At 52.0% G+C, this 19,891-nt stretch overlaps 1 protein-coding gene across 9 annotated transcripts in view; it reads right to left on the bottom strand.

Annotated features, from left to right (window-relative positions):
- The window catches only part of Eml1 (EMAP like 1), a 164,110-nt gene that overhangs the window by 5,764 nt on the left and 138,455 nt on the right, over nt 1-19,891 (bottom strand). For all 9 annotated transcript variants that reach the window (XM_047539683.1, XM_047539684.1, XM_047539679.1 and 6 more), the window contains 8 exons: nt 19,172-19,267; nt 17,673-17,807; nt 17,031-17,130; nt 15,940-16,094; nt 14,798-14,923; nt 14,503-14,634; nt 12,701-12,768; nt 10,518-10,606 (listed from right to left, as the gene is read on the bottom strand). In XM_047539683.1, the coding sequence (XP_047395639.1) occupies nt 10,518-10,606; nt 12,701-12,768; nt 14,503-14,634; nt 14,798-14,923; nt 15,940-16,094; nt 17,031-17,130; nt 17,673-17,807; nt 19,172-19,267 (901 nt within the window). The remainder of the gene's footprint in view (nt 1-10,517; nt 10,607-12,700; nt 12,769-14,502; nt 14,635-14,797; nt 14,924-15,939; nt 16,095-17,030; nt 17,131-17,672; nt 17,808-19,171; nt 19,268-19,891) is intronic.

Below are 19,891 nucleotides of genomic sequence, written 5' to 3'. Positions count from 1 at the left end.
AGAAAGACCCAGGACCCCCGGGAATGGCAGGAGGCCTGGGAGACCGGTCCTGGGAGGGCCAGCCCTTCCTCAGCAGGGGCGGAGGGAAGGACACAGGGCAGAGCAGTGTCTGTGGCGTCAACCTGCAGCTACACAGACGCCCAGAATGGAATGGAGGCTGTGGTCTCTCCGCCCCTGCTGGGGCTGCGGGCGACGTGCGATGCAGATGGCCTCCACCTGGGATGGGTGCGCTCTGTGGTGGTCACGGTTCCAGCATTACATTAGTCAGCTTTCTGTCACTGTGACAGAATACCTGGGATGACACAAGGAGGAAAGATTTATCTTGGCTCATGGTTTCGGAGGTTTCAGGCTCTGGGCCTGTGGTGAGGCAGAACATCATGGCAGGAGCGTGTTGGGAAGCAAAGCTGCTCAGCTCTGGCAGCCAGGAAGCAGAGAGAGGGGCTGGGGCCAGGTCCCAATGTCCCCTCCAGGGACCTGCCTCCAATGACCTGACTTCCTCCCACCAGGCCTTGCCTCCTGAAGATTCACCTGCTCCCAATAGCGCCATCGGCTGGGGACCAAGCCTTCAACACCAGGCCTTCGGGGACATTCAAGACCCAGACTACGGCAGATGGTGAGAAGGTTCTAAGCATCCAGTAGAAACCACACTTGGAATTGTGGATTTTGATCTTGGTTAGGGATGATGTTATGTGGTTCACGCCTCCCTCCGTACATGGGGCAGTTGCCAGTCAGCCCTGTGACCACAGGGGAGACAACGGCACCCTACACTGTGCTGTGTGCTCAAGCCAGGGTGCTGCAGCTTACGGTATTCTCACGCAGTGGTGGGTTTGTCAGGAGGAAACCCCATTGTGAGCTGGGAGATCTGAATATAAAACCAAATGTCTGGCTAATAACTAAAGCCCGCCAGGGTCAGTCAACAGGCGACCGGAGGTCGGATGCGGCCCAGAACCACCGGTTTCTCCCGTCACCAGCCTTCCTCTCCCCACATCCGGCCTCATTTCCGCTTGCTTGGGGCCTGCCAAGTTCCTAAACTTACTCCACTAAGCTGCTCTTTGGTCCAAGAGGAGAATCAGTTGGACAACGCACAAAGACGAGAGCCAGGGCCCCATCAGCAGGGGAGGAGGGAAGGGCCGGTTTTCCTGGCGGCCCAGCCTGCCAGGGCCTAGGCTGGCGGCATCCGCACGGAGCCTGGGCAGCCTGACAGCACCCACAGAGGGGGCACCTCATCTTGGGATGCACACGAGAAAACAGCCTCAGCAGCCTCCCAGGCACAGAGTGGCATGGCTGGGAAAGAAGCTGACCAGCCGTCCAGGATGCCGAGCGTTTGCCTCGCCAGGGCCTGGAGTGACAGGTGAGCGCTGGGGCAGGGGACACCGTGCAGGGGAAGGACCGCACAGGTCTCCAGGGCAGTGCACCCTCCCTACTGTCACACTGGCATGGGAGTGTGGGGCACCATGTGGCAGAGGAGAGAGGCTGGCTGGCAGGTCTCAGACCAGGCAGAAGAGGTGGATTTGATGTGGGAAGTGACCCAGGGAGCAGTGGGCTCTGACTTGTTCTAGCAGAAGCAGAGGAACCCACGCCTCAAATGATGGTGAGACGAGGCAAGCACGAGCAGACGGGCACCCAGGGCACTCCTCTCCTGGACTGCATTCATCCGCATGCAGTGTTAGTGACCCTTGCTGCAACGGGTCGAAACCAGGACGGGCCGGCCAAGTGTGTGCAGCTGACTGACAGCCCTTGAAATTATTTTCTTCCTATTTTTGTTCTTTAAAAAAGTATAAAACTTTTTTCAACCAAAATGCATTTTGTCCAATCATGAAGTATTCCAAAAGGCTGATGCATGTTCATCATAAGAACTGTCACGGCTCTGCGTCTACGGTCGATGGAACTGCGAGGCTGGCATCTGGCCAACAATTAAGTGAACTATGGTTTCAAAACGAATTCACATAATAGCATGATACATCTTAGGTGAAATGCTTCATAAATGAAAAACGTGATGAACGGTGGCTGAAACAGACACGAGGCCCACAGACGGTCTCCTGCTCTGTGATCTTGGGGTATCCAGGATGCCCGTCCTCTCTGGGTGGTTCTCATGCCCAAGGACCCGCCTCGTGCTCAGCCCCAGCCAGCTCCTGCAGTCCCGGGACTGTCTTTCTGGACTCCTTCTTCAATCAAGGTGAGACGGATGAACAACCGCACGCCCTGCTGCATTTACGGAGGGACCCACGGCTGGACGGGTTTCGCTGTCAATTCCACAGCCCCAGTTGTGGCCATTTGGCTTGGCTTTACGAACCAAGTAGCTTCTCGGCCTCTATGACCTGCACACTCAACACCAGCCTTGAGAAGCATCCATGAAGCAGCAGACCCTCCCCCATCCTGCGACAGCTCCACTGGTGAAGCTCAGGAGCTGCCAGCTCTTCCCTAGCAACCAGCACAACATCCAGAACCTTCTCGAGATGAGGGAAGGAGAAGAGGCCCTCCTGATTTAAGGATGGCTTCTTTTCTTAGCATTTCGCCACTCAGGAAGCTGCCCAGGAGATGGGCTATGGGTCTAAGCTGGGATTCCAGTAGCAGGGATTCTGCTGGGATTCTGTGGCAATGGCCGTCTGTGCTTGGACATCTGATGCCCTCTTCTTTCTGGAGGGCTAAAGTGTGTACACACTTGAATCTGCCCTGATGCATGCAACTGGTATTTACCGAGTGCCTGCTCTACAATGCAGACAGTGCTGAGTGCAGTGGGGTCTCTGCCACCAAGGGACCCTGGGTCACTCCCCAAGGGTCCACCACTTGGGCCATTCCTGAGGCCTCCATGGCCACCAAGGTTGATGATGACATCATGTCTCCTGAGCCGTCTGTACAATGCTCCGCTCTTCAGAGGGCACATTGATGTCCTCTCTTTCATCTGAGTCTCACAGTTACTCGCCACCTGTTGTCACATGGATGCTTGAGGAAGGCACTGGACCTACTCAGGAGCCTGGGCCTGGCCCAGAGCTCTCAGCTCTGTCCCACGCAGCCTCAGTCCACCACTGGAAGCCCAGGATACAGGGCTTCCAGCTGAAAGAGTGCTCTGGTCTGTGGGGACAGTCACTGGTGCAACCGAGGGGAAATGGAAACACCCTGAAAGGCCTGCCCGCTGAGTGGGAGCCGAGGAGACGCGGGGCCTCCGGAGCAGGCAGGCGGTGACGAGGGCCCTCCGGCACTTAGCAGAGGTTCAAAGTAACTGAAGAGGATGAGGCGCTCACGAGAGCAGGCAGAGCGTTGGCTGGAATCAACGCAGGAAGGCGACACCTTGGAAGGCACGGAGTGAAAGGCACTGTAGGTGGAGCAGCCCCTCACCAAGAGGCAGAGGCTCCCAGGTGGCCGGGCAGCTGTTGGATGAGGTGAGAGGTTAGGAACTTTCTTCCAGCCCAAGGAAAGAGCACCGGAAGGGTGCCCTCCGTAGGGCTCTCTCAAGAGGAGAGACCACTTTCACCACGAGGCAGAGATGACACTGTCAATCAGCGGGTAAAAGAAAGGATCCCTCCAGGGCAGCAGTAGCGGAATCAGGGACCCCAAACTGCTATTTCCAAGACTGATAACACAGCCAAGCATCCTGCCTCTCACAGAAAATAGCACCCTGAAGTCTAAGCATAGACTTATTGTGCCACTTGTTTTAACTACGTCCGAAACAGCGAATAACTTAAATTCATAAAGGCACCCAACTGCCACCACTGACTGGTCACTGCTAGAGGAGGAGAGGGAACATTCATTATCTTGGAGACTAGAAAGTAAAGTGAGGGAAATCAACGTTTAATTACAACTTCCCTGTAAGAACTCTACCCCGGGGAAGGGGAAGTCTCCCCGAATAGAACTACTGCATCTAATAAATGAAGAAGAGCTCAGGGAGGGACATGGATGGCTGGAGACCCCTTATGAGAGCAGGTGATGGGCATCCACACGTGCTTGTGTTCAGGAAGAGCCACACCTAATCCGCACTGCCTGCAGGAAAAACACCATATGGGATCACACCTCAGGACCCGAGAATCACTCCAAGGAAACGGGGCGCGGGGGACAGAAGGACACGTCAAGCCTCCCCACAGGGACGTGGCCAGCAAACGAAGAGTGAAAAGCCCACCGGGTGGGGGCAGGCTCTTCAGCAGCTGCACTTGAGGGGGAAGGGAGGGCACCTCTGGATCAGCAGGGACTTGGAAGACATCAGCCAATGACCACGTGTGGCCTTGCTCTGGATCCCGATTTAGATAAAACGGTAAGGAGAGAGCGGATGGGTGGAACATCCGAGTACCATCTGGACACCTGGTGATACTGAGGTATTCATGTCAGTCTGGTGTGGGGAGATGACGGTGGGGTGATCACGTAAAACCTGAGGGCAGACTTGGCGCTGCGGCCGGCGGAGGCCGGTAAATCCTCTCCCCAAGGCCACGATGACCTTCTGCAAAGCTCCCCAGGACCATCTTGGCATTCTGGAAACCGACCACGGACAGAATGACCTTCTGAGGGTTCACGCTGCACTTCAGGAGAGCAGGGTGCACCTGTGGTGCTCTTCTGGGGGCTGTCCTCCCCTCCCGGCAGCTCAGCTGGCACCAAGGTCTGCCTGGGAGGAGTACGCTCTGGGGACAGCAGCTTCACAGCTGTGACCAAAGCGGGCCTCTCGTTGTGAAGCCCTGGGTAGAACCCAGGCACAGCAGCACTGTGGACGGAGGTGACAGTCTCCAGGTGGCTCAGCGGGCAGTGCCAGCAGCTCAAGCCTGAGGCCGCAGCTGTGCTTGGGGCAAGCATGTTCCTGGGGAGGCAGGAGGGAATGCTGCTGTGTGCCAGTGGCGACCGGGGAGGTCCCTGGGCCACATGGAGGCTGCACAGGTGCGCAGAGCAGGTGGAAGCCAGGCAGCTGGAGTCTGAAGGGCCGAACTTTGAACTTCCTCTCCATCCGCACGCAGGCCTGGCTGGTTGCAGGTGTTCAACGACACTTCTGTCCAGGCGCCCTTCCAAAATGCATGAAGCGACATCAAGACCTCGAGTGACACGGGCAACACAGTGAAACCACACTATGTCACTCCCAACCACTGTCAGGACGACTAGCAAAGCAGCAGGACGTGGTGCCTAGGACACCACACTGCGTCCTAGCTGGCCCACCCAGAACACTCACCAGGGCTGCAGAGCGAACGCTCTTCTCCGGCGACCAGGGAACCTATCCCAGGTCGGGCCACGAGGAGGCCACAAGACACACTTCAAAGTATTTCAAGTGAACGGTCACACAAAGTCTGCTCGATGGTTACAATGACAACAGATCTCAGCAGCAGAAGAAACACAGGTACTCCCCAGATGTTTGGAAATTAGGCAATATATTTCTAAATAACTTCTAAGCCACAGAGAAAACCACCAGGGAAATTAGGAAATACTTTTGAACTGAATAAAAAAGGAAAACACACGTCAAAATTTATGGGATGTGGCTCAAACAAGGCTTAAGAGGAATTTATAGCATTAAAAAGAATGTTCTCCAACAAGTAACCCAAGCCTCCACCCTCAGAAACCTAAAGAAAGAACAAATTAACACACACCCAGCAGAAGAAAGGAAACAATAAAGATCAGAACAGAAAAAAGAGAAAAAACCAAAATAATGGAGGAAAACCCAATGAAACCAAAAGTTGGTTTTCTGGAAAGATCAACCAACTTGGTGAACCCTTGGCTGAACCAATCAAGGAAAGAGCGAGGATACAAGTCTCCAGAATCAAGGATAATGATAAGCAACTCAGAACGAACCTTAGGGAAATCAAAAGGATCATATAGGCAAATATTATGAACAGATTTGTGCCAACAAATGAGACAACTTAAACAAAAATTCCTAGATAAACCCAAACTACCAAATAACTCAAGAAGAAATGAGAAATCCAAATAGACCTATAATAAATAAAGACATGGAATTAGCAATTACAAACCTTCTCAAAAGGAAAAGCCCAGAAGGTTCCACTGAATTCACATGAATTCCATCAGCTTTGTAGTAAAGAACAATAGCAACCCTCCACCAGCTCGGAAGCAGAGGAAGGCCCCTCCCAACACCCTCAAGGCCTGCAGGACTCAACCAAGCCAGGCCAAGGCACCAGGAAAGAAGGGAACAACATCCCCTGGGAACACAGTCGCAAAAGGACTATTGACAAATGGGGTCCAGTAATATGAAAAAGGGATCGTACACCAGGACCCAGCAGGATTTACAGAGGATTGTCAAGTTGGCTTAACACTGGAAAATTATTCTAACTCACCAGGTTGAAAAAGAAAAAGAAAGCCACGTGGTCATCTCTGCAGACAGAGCACCTGACAAACGCCGTTCACACCAAGATCCTAAGCAACTCAGGAATAGAGGGGGACTTTCTCATCAAGGTGAAGGCATCCTTATGCCTCGAGATGAGGGACAGGCTTTATCTACGATGGGCAGCAAGGTAAGGGAGCCTCTCTTGCCACTTCTCTTTAACATTTCACTGGAGGTACTACCTGATGCAGGAAAGGAAAATCAACTACAGGTGCGCAGAGTGGAAAGGAAGAAGAAAACTGTCAACTTCAGATGACGTGATCCTGGCATGAAGAACTCCCACCCGTTAAACACACAAGCGCGCACACACACACACGCACACACACACACACACAACTCTAAAATTAATAAAAGTTGGAAAGATAAATGGATATAAGGTCCATGTGAAAAATTCAATTTTATTTCTATATACTACTAACAAATAATCTGAAAATAAAATTCAGAAAAAATTCCATTTGTTAGGTCGGAATTTAGGTGACTGTAGGGGGCAGAGAAGAGCAGCTGAAACAAAGGTCTGTCCACCAAATGGTGACCAATCAAGTGGGCTAGAAAATTCCACTGACCCTTAACATCTACCTGTCACTCAGCAGGACCCCCGCCCATTCTGGCCTATAAAAACCCTCAGCAGCCGGGGCCACGTGAGATTTTCTCCGGGTCCTTATTTGAGCTGTACCCCGGAGGTCTGGGAAATTCGCTCGAGAGCCAAATTCCAATAAAGTTTGTTTCGGCCACTTTCTGTCCGATTTTATTTGGCCGCTAACCGGGCCCCCGAGTTTACACAATTCACAACAACATAAAAACAACTTAGGAATAAATTTAGTAAAGGAAGTGCAAGATTGGAATTGCACATGAAAACTATAAAATATTCCTGAGAACAATTAAAGAAGATATACATAGGGCTCATGTCTGTACTCCCAGTTACTCAGGAGGCTGAAGTAGGAGGATCACAAGTTTGAGGCTAGCTTCAGCAACTTAGCAAGGCCCTGTCTCAAAATAAAAATTTTAAAAAGGAATGAAAATGTAGCTCAGTGGTAGAGTAACTGCCTAGCATATGTGAGGCCCCAGGTTCAACAGTTCTTCAGTTGAAGAAGACCTTAGAAGATGAAAAAAATCTCCCATGTTCTTGGATAGACAGAATTAATATTATCACAATGGCCATACTTCCAAAGGTGCTATAAAGATTTAACACGATTCCAATTAAAATCCCAATGATATTTCTTACAGAAATAGAAAAAGCAATCATGAAATTCATCTGGAAGAACAAAAGACCCAGAATAGCCAAAGCAATCCTGGGCAGGAAGAGAGATGCAGGAGGTATCACAATGGCAGACTTTAAACTACACTATAGGCCCGAATCTCCATCATGTTGGTTTAGGACCAAACTTCCTTAACAAGACCCCCATAGTGCAAGAAATAAATGCAAGAATCAATAAATGGGATAGATTCAAACTAAAAAGTTTTTTCTCAGCACAGGAAACAATCAACAATGTGAAAAGAGAGCCTACAGAGTGGGAGAAAAACTTTTCCACACACACTTCAGACAGAGCACTAATCTCCAGAGTTTATAAAGAACTTAAAAAACTTTACACCCAAAATACAAAGAACCCAATCAATAAATAGGCCAAGGAACTGGACAGACACTTCACAGAAGAAGATATACAGGTGATCAACAAATATATGAAAAAGTGCTCATCATCCCTAGTAATTAGAGAAATGCAAATTAAAACCACCCTAAGATTTCATCTAACTTCAATTAGAATGGCTATTATCAACACAAGCAATAATAAGTGTTGGTGTGGATGTGGGGAAAAAGGCACACTCATACATTGCTGGTGGAGTTGCAAATTGGTGCAGCCACTCTGGAAAGCAGTATGGAGATTCCTCACAAAACTTGGAATGGATCTACCATTTGACCCAGCTATTCCACTCCTCAGTTTATACCCAAAGGACTTAAAAATCAGCATACTACAGTGATGCAGCCACATCAATGTTCATAGCAGCTCAATTCACAATAGCTAGATTGTGGAACCAACCGAGATGCCCTTCAATTGATGAATGGATCAAGAAACTGGTATATGTACATAATAGAATATTACTCAGCCATAAAGAAGAATAAAATTATGGCATTTGCTGGTAGATGGATGAAATTGGAAAATATCATGCTAAGTGAAATAGGCCAAGCCAAAAAAACTGAAGGCTGAATGTTTTCTGATAAGTGGGTGACAATATATAACGAGGGGGGATGATAGGGGGACGAGAAGAATGAAGGAACTTTGGATGTTGTAGAGGAAAATGGGGTGGGAGGGGGTGGGGGATGGAAAGAGTAGAATGAGACAGACAGTATTACCCTATATATATGTTCAATTACATCAATGGTATGAATCTACATTGTGTACAACCACAGAAATGAAAAGTTGTATCCCATTTGTGTACAATGAATCAAAATGCGGTCTGTAAAAATTTTTAAAAATGTAATTAAAAAAAAGAAAATCTATATAAATGGAGAGATACTCATAGACATGGATCAGAAAACTCAATTCATCAATCAAGGTAGGAATTCTCCCCGTATTGATCTATAAATTCAACATAACTTCTATTAAGACCCTAATAGGCTTTTTAAAATTACAAAGTGACAAGCTGATCCTAAAATTCGTGTAACATTGTATGTAGTCAAGCGACCCAAACAGCCAATGTAACTTTGGGAAGTATAAGCCCCAGCTGGAGTTACACCACTGGGCTTCAAAGCTCACCCTAAGTCGCAGTGGTGACCACGGGGATGGACAGGGTACGCGTAGGCGAAGGACAGGAGGAGTATCTCAAGACCATCTTCACACTACGGGCAATCGTCTCTGACAAAAATGCCAAGACAATTCAGTAGAGAACAGACAGTGCTGTCAACACAAGGTGAGGGGACAGGGACGTCTGTCTGCGGAACAGTGTCCTGACTCGGCTACCGTGAGAAGCAACTCAAAGCGGCTCAGCTAACTGCAGGGCACGTCAGCAAGCCTCTGGGAGAAGGCAGGGAGGCCTTCCTGAGCCAGGCACAGTCCCCCTGGCTTCGTCCACAGAACAAAACAAAACCAACATGCCAGAGAACAACTCAGGAGACACCACCAAGAAAATGAAGCCCACCAGACGGTGGGAATGGATTTTTGTGAAGCATTTATCAGGTAAGGAACGCACAGGTGGAACAGAGAGCGCCTGTGACTCAACGGTAAGACAGCCTGATTTTCAATGGGCAAAGTGTGCGAGTAGACATTTCACCAAAGAGGACCGAGGAACGCCAGGTAGGCACATGAAAACCACCCACTGGCAAGGTGGCCAGGGCACTGCCGATTCAAACCGCAGCAGGCACGTCACGCCCCTGAGAATGGCTTCCACAAGATAGTGACAGGTGGCAGAGGAGGTGGAGCCCCAGAGGCCCAGACGCTGCTGAGGGACTGGCAGGCACAGCAGCCATGGTGACAGACAGCTGGCCAATTTCTATCATGCTCAGCAGGAGTTTCCCACACAACCCACCAACGTGGCTCTGAGGAATCTCCCCAAGAGACATGAAAACGTGTCTGCACAAAGTCATATCCGTGAATGTTCGTGGAAAATGAGGGACCATCCAAACGTCCATGAATTGAGGCGCAGTTACACAAAATGTGGGACATCCCCAAAGGGGAATGCTATGCAGCAATTAAAAAGGAATTAACTATGGAGAACAATTTATATGGACAAACAGCAGATCAGTGGTTGTCCTGAACGGGGCTGGGGGCAAAGATGAATGGCTCATGGGGACAGAGGGGACCTCTTAGGGGGATGGAAAGGTTTCAAATCTGAATTGTGATGGTTGTGAAACCCTACCAATGTGCTAGGGATCACTGAACTGTACCCACTGAAATGGGTGAGTGACATCTGTGCATTATGCCTCAAGAAAGCCGTCCAACCCGCCCTCATCTTCTGTGGCTGTAACAAGAGTCAGCGAGGAAACTGACGCGGGAGGAGGAGCGGGGCTAGGAGGCCAGCCCCGCTGACACTGGCCCATCCTGGGGACGGGGACTCATTCGTTGTTCTGTTTAATTTTGACTTTGCCTGAAATTGTCCATAACAGCAAGGTGACACATGCCAGCATAGGAGGGCGGAGACCCCAGGCTCCTACGTGGCCGGCTGACGCTCCCCCAGACAGCGAGGTGAGCCGCGGGGCCCTAACCCGCAGGGACGTGGCTCTAACCTGGGGAGTAGCGCATCACGGACAGCTGCTCGTTGCCATCCGTGTGCACGGTGACCAGGTCTTTTGTTTCCGTGTCGAACACAAACCACCTGTGACAGACGTGAGAAAAAGAGAAGTAAGTGCAGGGGAAGCAAGTGAGGCGCGACAGCAACACAGGGCCCCGACCGCGGCCGAGCAGAGGGTGGGAGGCTCTGGAGGCTTCACGGGAAAGTCATCCAGACTGCTCAGGAACGTCCGAGGCAGGAGCGTTTCCTAGAGGAAGGACACACGACCCTGTGGAGCCATCCATTCTCCACGCGGTGATGCGGCCTCTCCTAGCGTGTTTGACACCTAGTGCTGCAGCCTGTGGTCAGAGGCGCGGCCGAGGCCTGCCTGCAGAGCTCACCTGGGCTGGCCTGCTGCGGAGGAGGGGCTGGGCAGGGCGTGCTGGGAGCAGCACAGGGTGGACGGAAGGCCAGCAAGCCTGGAAGGGGCCGAAGGGAGTCAGGCCTGGACATGGCCTTCTCTGGGCCACTTTCCAATTGTAACACGGGGATGAGAGCGGGGGTCTCCTCCGCAGGCTCGGCATTGTCACCTTGGACCTGGGAGTGCTCCCTCCCTTCCCTTAGGGACCGGGCACTCCCTTCGGGTTTGCTAGGTGTCAGAGCGGGGGAGCACCCAGGGAGGCTGCAGGGTTTAGCGGGCTGCGGGCTCGCTGGGGCTGCAGGTTCAACCTGGATGGCCCTGGAGCGGGGCTGCCCTGTGCTCGCCTTCCGTTCAGGCATGACCACCGCTTGTCAGGACCACCGAGGTTCCTGGTTTCTCAGCTTTGATTTCTGGCATCTGCAACAACCGTTTACCCTTCACGTGCTATTGAACCTTAGCGGCAGCCAGCATGTAACAGATAGCGAGGCTGCGCTGACACGTGCTGTGTAAAGGGCAGCGTCGGAGCATCTGGCCTGGGCCCAGCAACAGAGGCGCAGACGGAGGGGTGGGACGTCTTCAAGCCGCACCACCACCGGTGCCTCCGAGCATGTTCTCCCTGGGGTCCTCGGGGAGTGAGCGCTTGTGTGAGAGCCCAGAGGCACAGCCTGCTGCACTCGCAGCTCCCGCTGCCTGGAAGAGGGACGGAAGGTGGCCAGGCAACCGCATCCCGATGCAGCTGCTAATGCCGGGGGGACGGCCACTCCCCACTCTCAGACCTGCAGTGGTGCACTGCTCAGGGAGACCGGGGGAGGGAACAGGGGAGAGTTGGCGTAAAACTGCAGTAAACACGTCCAGGCAGCCCCCGCCCGGGCTTCCTTCATTCCCCACAGTTTCCGTTACCCATGGTCAACCCTGGTCTGAAAACACTACGTGGAAAATTCCAGAAATAAACAGTGTTAAAGTGTGTGCCCTCTGCATGCGTCACCCGCCTCCCTTCTCACAGGCAGGCACTGTGTCACCTCGCGTCATTGCAGCAGAAGGGTGGCAGTGTGATTGGACGTTTCTGCAGAGACGTGCCCCCTAATTCATGCCACAGCGTTACACCTGCTCTATTTGCTGTTGTGGCGAACCTCTTCCTGTGCCTGACTTATCATAGGTATGGACGCAGGGAGGATGCTCCACCATGGCCTCCTGCAGTCACTAGACACAGCCAGGCAGACAACATTACCATGATTTATAGAAGAAACAAATTCAGAGTCATGTGACTGGCTCCAAGACACAAGTTGCTGAGTGGCAAAGCCGGGTTCAGGCACAGATGTCGGAGGTGCACGGTAAATAAATGCTAGCAAAACTGAACAGGAGACTTGGGATAGGGCGCTTCTAATATTCTGAAAGTATAGTTAAAAAAAGAGCAGCTGCACGTTCTTGGCACTTTGGCTACTTTCTCACTTGATTCCAAACTGAGGCTCCTCCCAGGCTCAAGGGCAGGCCCTGGGGAGCTGCTCAGAGCCTCTGAAACTGGAGACAGATGGAAGGGTAGGCTCTGGGGGGACCTGAAGACAGGGCATTTTTATAGGATTGAGGACCCATAGCTTTCCAAAGTTCCCCCAGTTTCAGAACGGGAAGACCCACGGCCTTAAGTTTTGCATTTGGACTTAATTCTCGGGAAGTGATTGGGAGCGGAGAAGATGCCGCCAGAGCCGACCTGCGCCGGGCCGGGCCCACTCAGGGCGCTCCTCTCCACGCCCTGAGAGCACAGGCCGCCTGCGCGGGCTTACCTCCCAGTGAGCGTTCCGACCGCAACCACAGACCCTGAAGGATGAAAACCAGAAGACTGAGCTGGATCCTAAAATATTTTAAAGGAAGTGTAAATTGATGGCAGATACAGCACCACAGCATACAACACACCCGCACCTCCTCCTCCTCAGGCCCAGGGGCTCTATTCAAACAGTCTTCTCTCCAGAGCGGGAAAATGGGTTTCCCACCTGGATGCATGGCACATTTCAATAACACTAAATTTTTATCCTTCAGAATTTCTCCTGTCTTTCCCCCTTTCATGTCAGTGATCGGATGAGAGACCAGCAGGTAAATGCTCTTCTTCCGGGCCCCGGTTTGGATGCCCAGTCCCCGTGGCACGGTGGTCAGCTTGTCAGAGAGTGTGAGCTGTCTTGGAGATACGACCAGCTGACCCCTGCAAAGCGGCCGGGAGTGGACACAGGGAGCACAGAGATGATCCTGGATAAACTAAGGATTCCAGAGACTGCGAAGAAGCTTCGGCTTCTGGCTTATCACCTTATGCCTCTTCCTAAGTGGAGCTCAGAGCTGCCACTGACCCACGAGTGGAAACCACGTTCCCTTGACACGCCACCGTTTACAAAGCACTTCAGATACACAATTAATCCGACCTCAAGACAATTCCGAGGCACAGAGAAACGAGGTCTTCCTGCCCAAAGTCACGAGGCCAGTGGGCACGGGAGCTGACTTACTGCGGGCTCTGGCCTCCAGCTCCGGCCCCTACCCTCACGTGTCAAGCTGCGAGGGGGCAGGGAAGCATGGTGACCATCCCTACTTCCAGAGGGCAGTTGTGCTGATGAGACCGCGGGGAAGGCCGCCCTCCCTCTGCACGGCTGCCCCTCAGGCTCTTCCCTCCCAGGGCTCAACTGGCTGCCGGGAGTCAGCAGCCCCTGTACCTTTCTCTGCAGGCAGAGGGAGGAGAGCCGGACCTGGACCCAGCACTGGGGGATGCCAGCCACTCTGCAGGGCATGGAAGGGTATGCCGGGCTCTGCAGAGGGCTCCTTCCTTACATGGGGCTGTGAACGTTGTCAGGGGTACAAGCAAATGTACAGGAGGCATCTTGAAGTCTCCGCAGCGTGATGCTGAGGACAGAGCCTGGGTCTGGCCAGACTGAGCTGGTGTAAGTACTGGCCTTGCAACTAACTCGTGACCTTGGCAAATTATTTAACTTCCTTAAACCTCAATTTCCTAATTGATAAAATCAGAGAGAAAAAAAAACTTCACCCTGCAGGGTGCCCACAGGGATCAGGACGACACATAACCAGTGTCTGGCGTGTAGTCGGTGCTCAAGAAACGCATGCCTGTTTTACACGTAGGGAAAGATATTTCCACACCGTGTCATGCAATCTGTGCTCCTCTTGCAAAATTCCCAGAGATGCTGACTTTAGAACTGATGCTTATCCTTACCATCACACGGAAGAGGGAGAGAGAAATGAAACTATGTTTTCAGTACAGCTCGTAAGTGCTTATCCGAGAGGCACACGGCAAGTAGGATGCAGCTTATAACACGGATCTTCAGCACTTGAGCCAGTTAGGGCCCTGCACTGGAACCCCAGCAAGCAACCTGGGGAGGCCAGCTAGCTGCTAAGGTTTCAGCAAAGCCTTGGAACCACAGGGTGAGACTGGCCAAGGCTGCGTGAAAAGCAACAGGACTTGGGCTTATCAGATGAGGCCTGCTTGGAGGTGATTTCATCACCACCATTTCATGCAAAAAAAAAAAAAAAAAACGAACATGTTCCAGAAGAATTTTTACGAGAAAAGTGGAAACGTAGCATGCACGCTTACCTCTATGATTTTGTCCCAGACGGGCCGGTGGCCGACAGCATCCCAGAGAGTGGCGTGCTTGTCATGCCCACAGGTCAAGAATTGAGGCTTGGAGGCATGGATGGCCAGCCCCCAGAGCTCGTCAGTGTGACCCTACAAAGAACCAAGACACAGGAGCTTTCTGAGACCCCAGAGTCCATGACAGCCTATGCTCCTTTAGCAGGGCCCTGATTCATCTCTGCCATGGCCATCCCAGGGGGACACAAGGTGTGGCCGCCTCCTTCCAGAGCTTGCTTGAACACTCAGCTAACCGTACCTGAGTAATGGGTGCAAAGTCCCCTGAAAGGGTGCCTTGCAGAACGAAGTTCCTTGTCGTGCCTATGAGGATGACCTCGCCCTTCCCTTCAGCCACTGTCCGGATGGGGCCAAACTGTTCAGGAATCTGCATCGGAAAGGGTGGTATGAGAAGATCTCAGATTTCATGAAACCATTAGCTCAAACATCCACAGTCCTTGTTTAAAATCGTACAGGAAGGGCTCGGCAGGTTCACACGTGTGTACATGTGTGCACACACAGACATACACAGAGATTTAGATAATACCAAAGCCAGCTGTGGGGAGAATGACTGCGACCCCAAACCTTACGTTTTATTATTTGATTACTTATTTTGGTTAAGTTTTTGTGCAGGGCTGGGGACTGGACCCAGGCATGCTACCACCGTGCTACACCCAGTCCCAACCCTTACTTCCGAAACTACGAACAGTTTACATATCTTAAAGGAATCAGCAAGAATCAAGTTGTTTAAGAATAGAAAAGGTATTTTTCTGACCCAAAAAATAAATAAATGAAGGAATACGATTGGTTAGTCTACTCCCTGCTTGATATGACTTCCATGGCGAGAGTTGATAAAATTTGGAAAACAAGGACTAGTAAGAGTTGCTGTAACTTTGAAATGGGAACATCACTCTGTTTAGTTCTGAAATGTGCTGTTCATGCTAATGGACACAAGAAATGATACAAATATTAAGAAAAGGAATTGCAAAACGCAATCCCTGGGAGCAGTTTGCTATGATGAGTTCTCGCCCTACAAGAGCTAGGGTGTCTGGGCCGGCAGGCCTCACAAAAACCAAGGGTAATCCGGGCAGGAGTGTCTGGGTCTGGCAGGCCTAGGTCAAGGACAACAGCCCACCCTGTGCCCTTCCTCTATCTGCTGTGCAGTTCATTGGGAAAAGGAGACAGCGATGTACACAAAGAGGAGTCCCAGACACCAACAAATGGCAAGTTTATTTTAGTTGTACTTAAATTGGCTACACGACTGTCATAAAACATGTTTCTCCATATAACTTCATCTAAGCAATTTTTAAAACTATAAGTCAAAGACTCTAAACAAATGAGGAAACAGGTTAGAATAGCAGTTTAAGGTTCAAAATGAGTCTCTGCAGCAGCTTGCCGACTCACCTCAGTTTTGTGGAGTTTTTGATAGTTCCCATTCCAAGATATGAGCTTCCGGTCTTTCCCTCCTCCTGACACCAGTGTGCCATCTCTCAGCATGCAAAGTGCAAAAATGCCGCCCTCGTGGGCACCTTGAACAGCATAGCTTATTCGGTTCGTACCTAGACGCACCGGGAAAACCACTGTTAGCCCACTTCCCAAGGCTTGCCCCTGTCCATCTTCCAAACCCGCTGCATTTTGGTTTAGAAAGAGACGTGGTGGGTTAGAACGTTGTTTTGGTTCTACTCTATGAAGGACCGACTTCTAGAAGTTCACAGTGCACTGGACGTGCCCGAGCTGCACTCCTCTGCCATCAGGGAAGGCAACGCCACGCCCGCGCCTTCCCCCGTGAGCTGTGTGCCGGGCCAGCTCCGCCCCTTCCTCGGCTGACCTCCGTGGAACAGGTCGCTGCGCCCCACAGGACTGTTCCAAGGACTAAGCACAGCGCACAAGGCTCCAGGAGCGGGGGTTCTGCGGGCCCTCTTGCCCACACTGGTGGGCCTTCTCCCCTGCCCCGTCCCAGCCCTCTGATCCTTGATCCTTGAGGACGGGCGAGTATCTTCCTGCCCCTGGAGCGCGCTCACAAGGCGCCTGCACTGAACTGGGCACACCTTTCCCTGGAGACTCTCGTCCCCGCTGCTGGTGGCAGCAGGGATCCGGCTCTGGCTCCTGAGCACCTTGCCATTCCGCTACTTACGGCAATTAGATGTCTGCCAAAGGCATGCAAACCAGGAAAGCCACCTAAATACTTTATAGCTAGATAGCCATTCATAACTTCATCATCATGGCTTGTTAACAGATCTCCTGATAATGTCGTTCAACTCACCACAGCGTCTTGGCCTTAAAGAGCCTTTTAGAATCATACACTTAGGGTCAGTAACTTACTGCTCTCCAGCTTTCTTCCGCTCCAGTTTTATGGTTTCAGGACACACACACACACACACAACTTGGAATTTAATGGTAACTCTATGGGTCATGTTCACAGACAGTTCTTATACAAGTCACCCTGAGGTCTTGCTTATTCTCAAAGCATTGACCTTGGGAACGGCCACTGTTACCTTTTCCCCAGACTAAGATGTTGCCACTGGAATCTCCAGTAATGGTGTCACCATTTTCAGAAAACGTCACGCAGAGGACAAACTTTGGCTTTTCTTGTTTCTGTAGAATGTAGTAAATATACATATGTGTTTAATCAGGACAGCCTTTCCTTTGTGTTAAGGAGCGCTAGAGGCACAGTCATGCCCGCTGGGTGGCGCGGGCTTGCCAGCCTCCCTGCGGTCTTTCCTTCTATCTGCCCTGGCCCGACTCTGCTGGAGAAGTGTCTGGGACTGAAGGGGTGCGGAGGGGGATGGGGCGGACGGTGCTGTCTTGACCACAGAATGAAAACCAGAACCCCTGCCAGAGTCAAGAGCCCTCCAAGGAGAAGGGCCGCAGAGCTTGCCTGCCCCACAGAAGGCACCGACCCCTCTGCACGGTCCCAGCATCCCCTCCCGGGCCTGCTCCCTGCCTTCTTCACTGCAGCCACGGGGTCCAGGACACTCTTGTCTATGGAAGGGGTCCCAGCGGTGATCTGCCACCACACCCAGGGGCAGCCCGCATTTGCCACTGAAACTGACGTCAAGCCTGACGTCAGCACTCCCCAAAACCCAGCTGACGGCAGGTACCTCCCTGGGAAAATGAGACAAAAGATGTGACTTTACTTCAAATAAGCCTTGCTTCTTATTAAGGGAGCTTCCTTCTAGTGTCCAGAAGTAGAGGTGCGATTTTCCACAGGTGACTATGACGTTGGTGTCCGTGGGGTGGAAATCCGCAGCAAATACAGCTTCATTAGAACACTTCAGGGAAACAGGACAGTCAGACTTCTCGAATCTCCTTAGACAATTTTCTCTTAAGAAAATAAATCTGAACCACCAGTAAGTAACTCATTTGAGCCAAGCAGATGCCTTTGATTTTCCCACTAAATCACCTTGCATGAAGTGATCTGGCCATGGCCTCAACCCCCACCTGTGCTTGCCCCTGACTGGCTATAAGCCCTGAGGACAGGGAGTTGAGGGCAGCGGGCCACCTGCTCCACTGGAGGAGCCGCCAGGGCAGCAGGCTTAGGGGTAGGTTGGCAGTGCCCACTCTGGCTCCCAAGTCCTGGTGCATGGCAAGGACCAAGAGGTCTAGGCCTCATCCCCAGCCGGGGGCTTCCACTCCAGGGAAGGGCCAGGAATCTGGACTCCTGCAGTCCCACGTCCTGGCTGACTGGCTGCTCTGCCCCCTCCCCCAAGGAGGGTCTGCATCCTATTCCTGGGCCTCTGCCTGAGGCTCAGGCTGGGGTCTACTGTGCTGGGTCTGGGCCTTTGGCAGCTCCGTCATCACCTCTTGGCTCAAGTCCTGGCTTCCGGGATGCACCCCGGTCTGCTAAGCCCAGCCCTGCTTGTTGCTTCTCCTTAAGAATTCAATCATATGTCCTTGAACCTGGATAAAACTTGCCTGAATACTCCGAGCAACCTGGCAAGAACACCTGAATTCCTGACCGGAACACCTGAAGGCAGGGCTACAGCACATCAGGAAACATGAGGACCTGCCTCCCAGACTCACAAGAGATGCCTAGGTGCGAGAGGTCAGCTGAGGGTGATCCTAAAGTAGTAACTAAGGTTATCCAGCCAGAATCCTGGGGTTAGACAAGTAGCGCTCTCTGACGGTATTCCTAACACTAGGGAAGTACGGTTAGCTACGGTAAACAGATGCCAAAATGAGAACTCCAAAGTCAGGTCTACAAAAATAGAAATCCAACGATGATCTTAATGGAGAAAAACGGGAGGAAGCTTAAAGAACACTAATTCGACATTTTGTGTGAAATGGGCTGGAGGCAGTGGAAGAAGGCCAACGTGGACCACTGCAGGAAGACCCCTGAGGGGTCTGGACTGGTCTCAAACCCTTCGCATCTGCTCAGCTTTGGAGGAGCGTGGGCTGGGTGGTGCCTGGACCTCTGGGGAGCTGAGGCCCCGCTCCCTCACCAGGGAGGGGCACCTGGGATTTATTAAATGAGTGAAAGAAAAAGTGAACAAAGAAACAACTGTGGAGGACTGAGCTGTGACAGCATGAAGCACCAGGGTCCTGCAGGGGAGAGGGCGCAGCTGCAACCCCATGGGGAAGGAGCCACGCCTGGGGTGGGACAGGGCAGGAGCTGCCAGGAGGGGTGGAGCGAGACCTTTGCGTCGGCCAGTCGTTCTTCCTTCTGCCAGTCCCACAGGGACAGCACGTGGTCATTGGAGTCGTCCACAGCACAGAGGTTGCTTCCCCCATTCTGGAAGAGAAAGTGCTTCACAGCAAGACTTCATTGAAATAAGACAGGATGAGAGTGATTAAAAGGGGAAGTGATTCTGCTTTTAATAAAAAGTCTGCTACGCTGTAGTCAGAGGTCATTCACCGGCTGCTTTTGAGACCTATGTCCCTGGCCAGACAGGGAGCACAGGTGTGCCTGGGCTTATGGAGCGGCAGAGTAGGATAGCCAGGGTCAGAGGGCAGCTCTGCACGCCCAGACTCCAGAGAGTCAGCCCAGCGGGCTCAGGGCCAACTCCTGGAGCAGACAGAGCCTGGGTGGGCTGCGCAGCGGCGGCTGAGTAAGGTGGGCAGGTGACATGAGCATGTGCATGGGCTCGCGAATGTCACTTTCTGAACTGGATGAAATGTGGATCGGTAGGCAGAACATCCTGAGGAAGCCTGGAAGACCACAAGGTCCCCTCAACCCATTCGCAGACAGGCAACGGGACAAGTGGAAGCCACCTGCCATGGGAGCAGGTGATGTGCAAGGCCAGAGCAGGAAACCTGTCTTGAAGACTACAAGGACGAATATGGGGATGGGGGCTCTTTCCTTTCCCAAGCCCACGGGGCTGGAAGCATGTGCTTGGAAGAGGTCCCTGAGGGGACC

Source organism: Sciurus carolinensis, chromosome 2, assembly GCF_902686445.1.
Source record: "Sciurus carolinensis chromosome 2, mSciCar1.2, whole genome shotgun sequence".
Classification (NCBI taxonomy): Eukaryota; Metazoa; Chordata; class Mammalia; order Rodentia; family Sciuridae; genus Sciurus; species Sciurus carolinensis.
The sequence above is the reverse complement of the archived record's forward strand: the minus strand, read 5'-3'. Positions and strand labels throughout refer to the sequence as shown.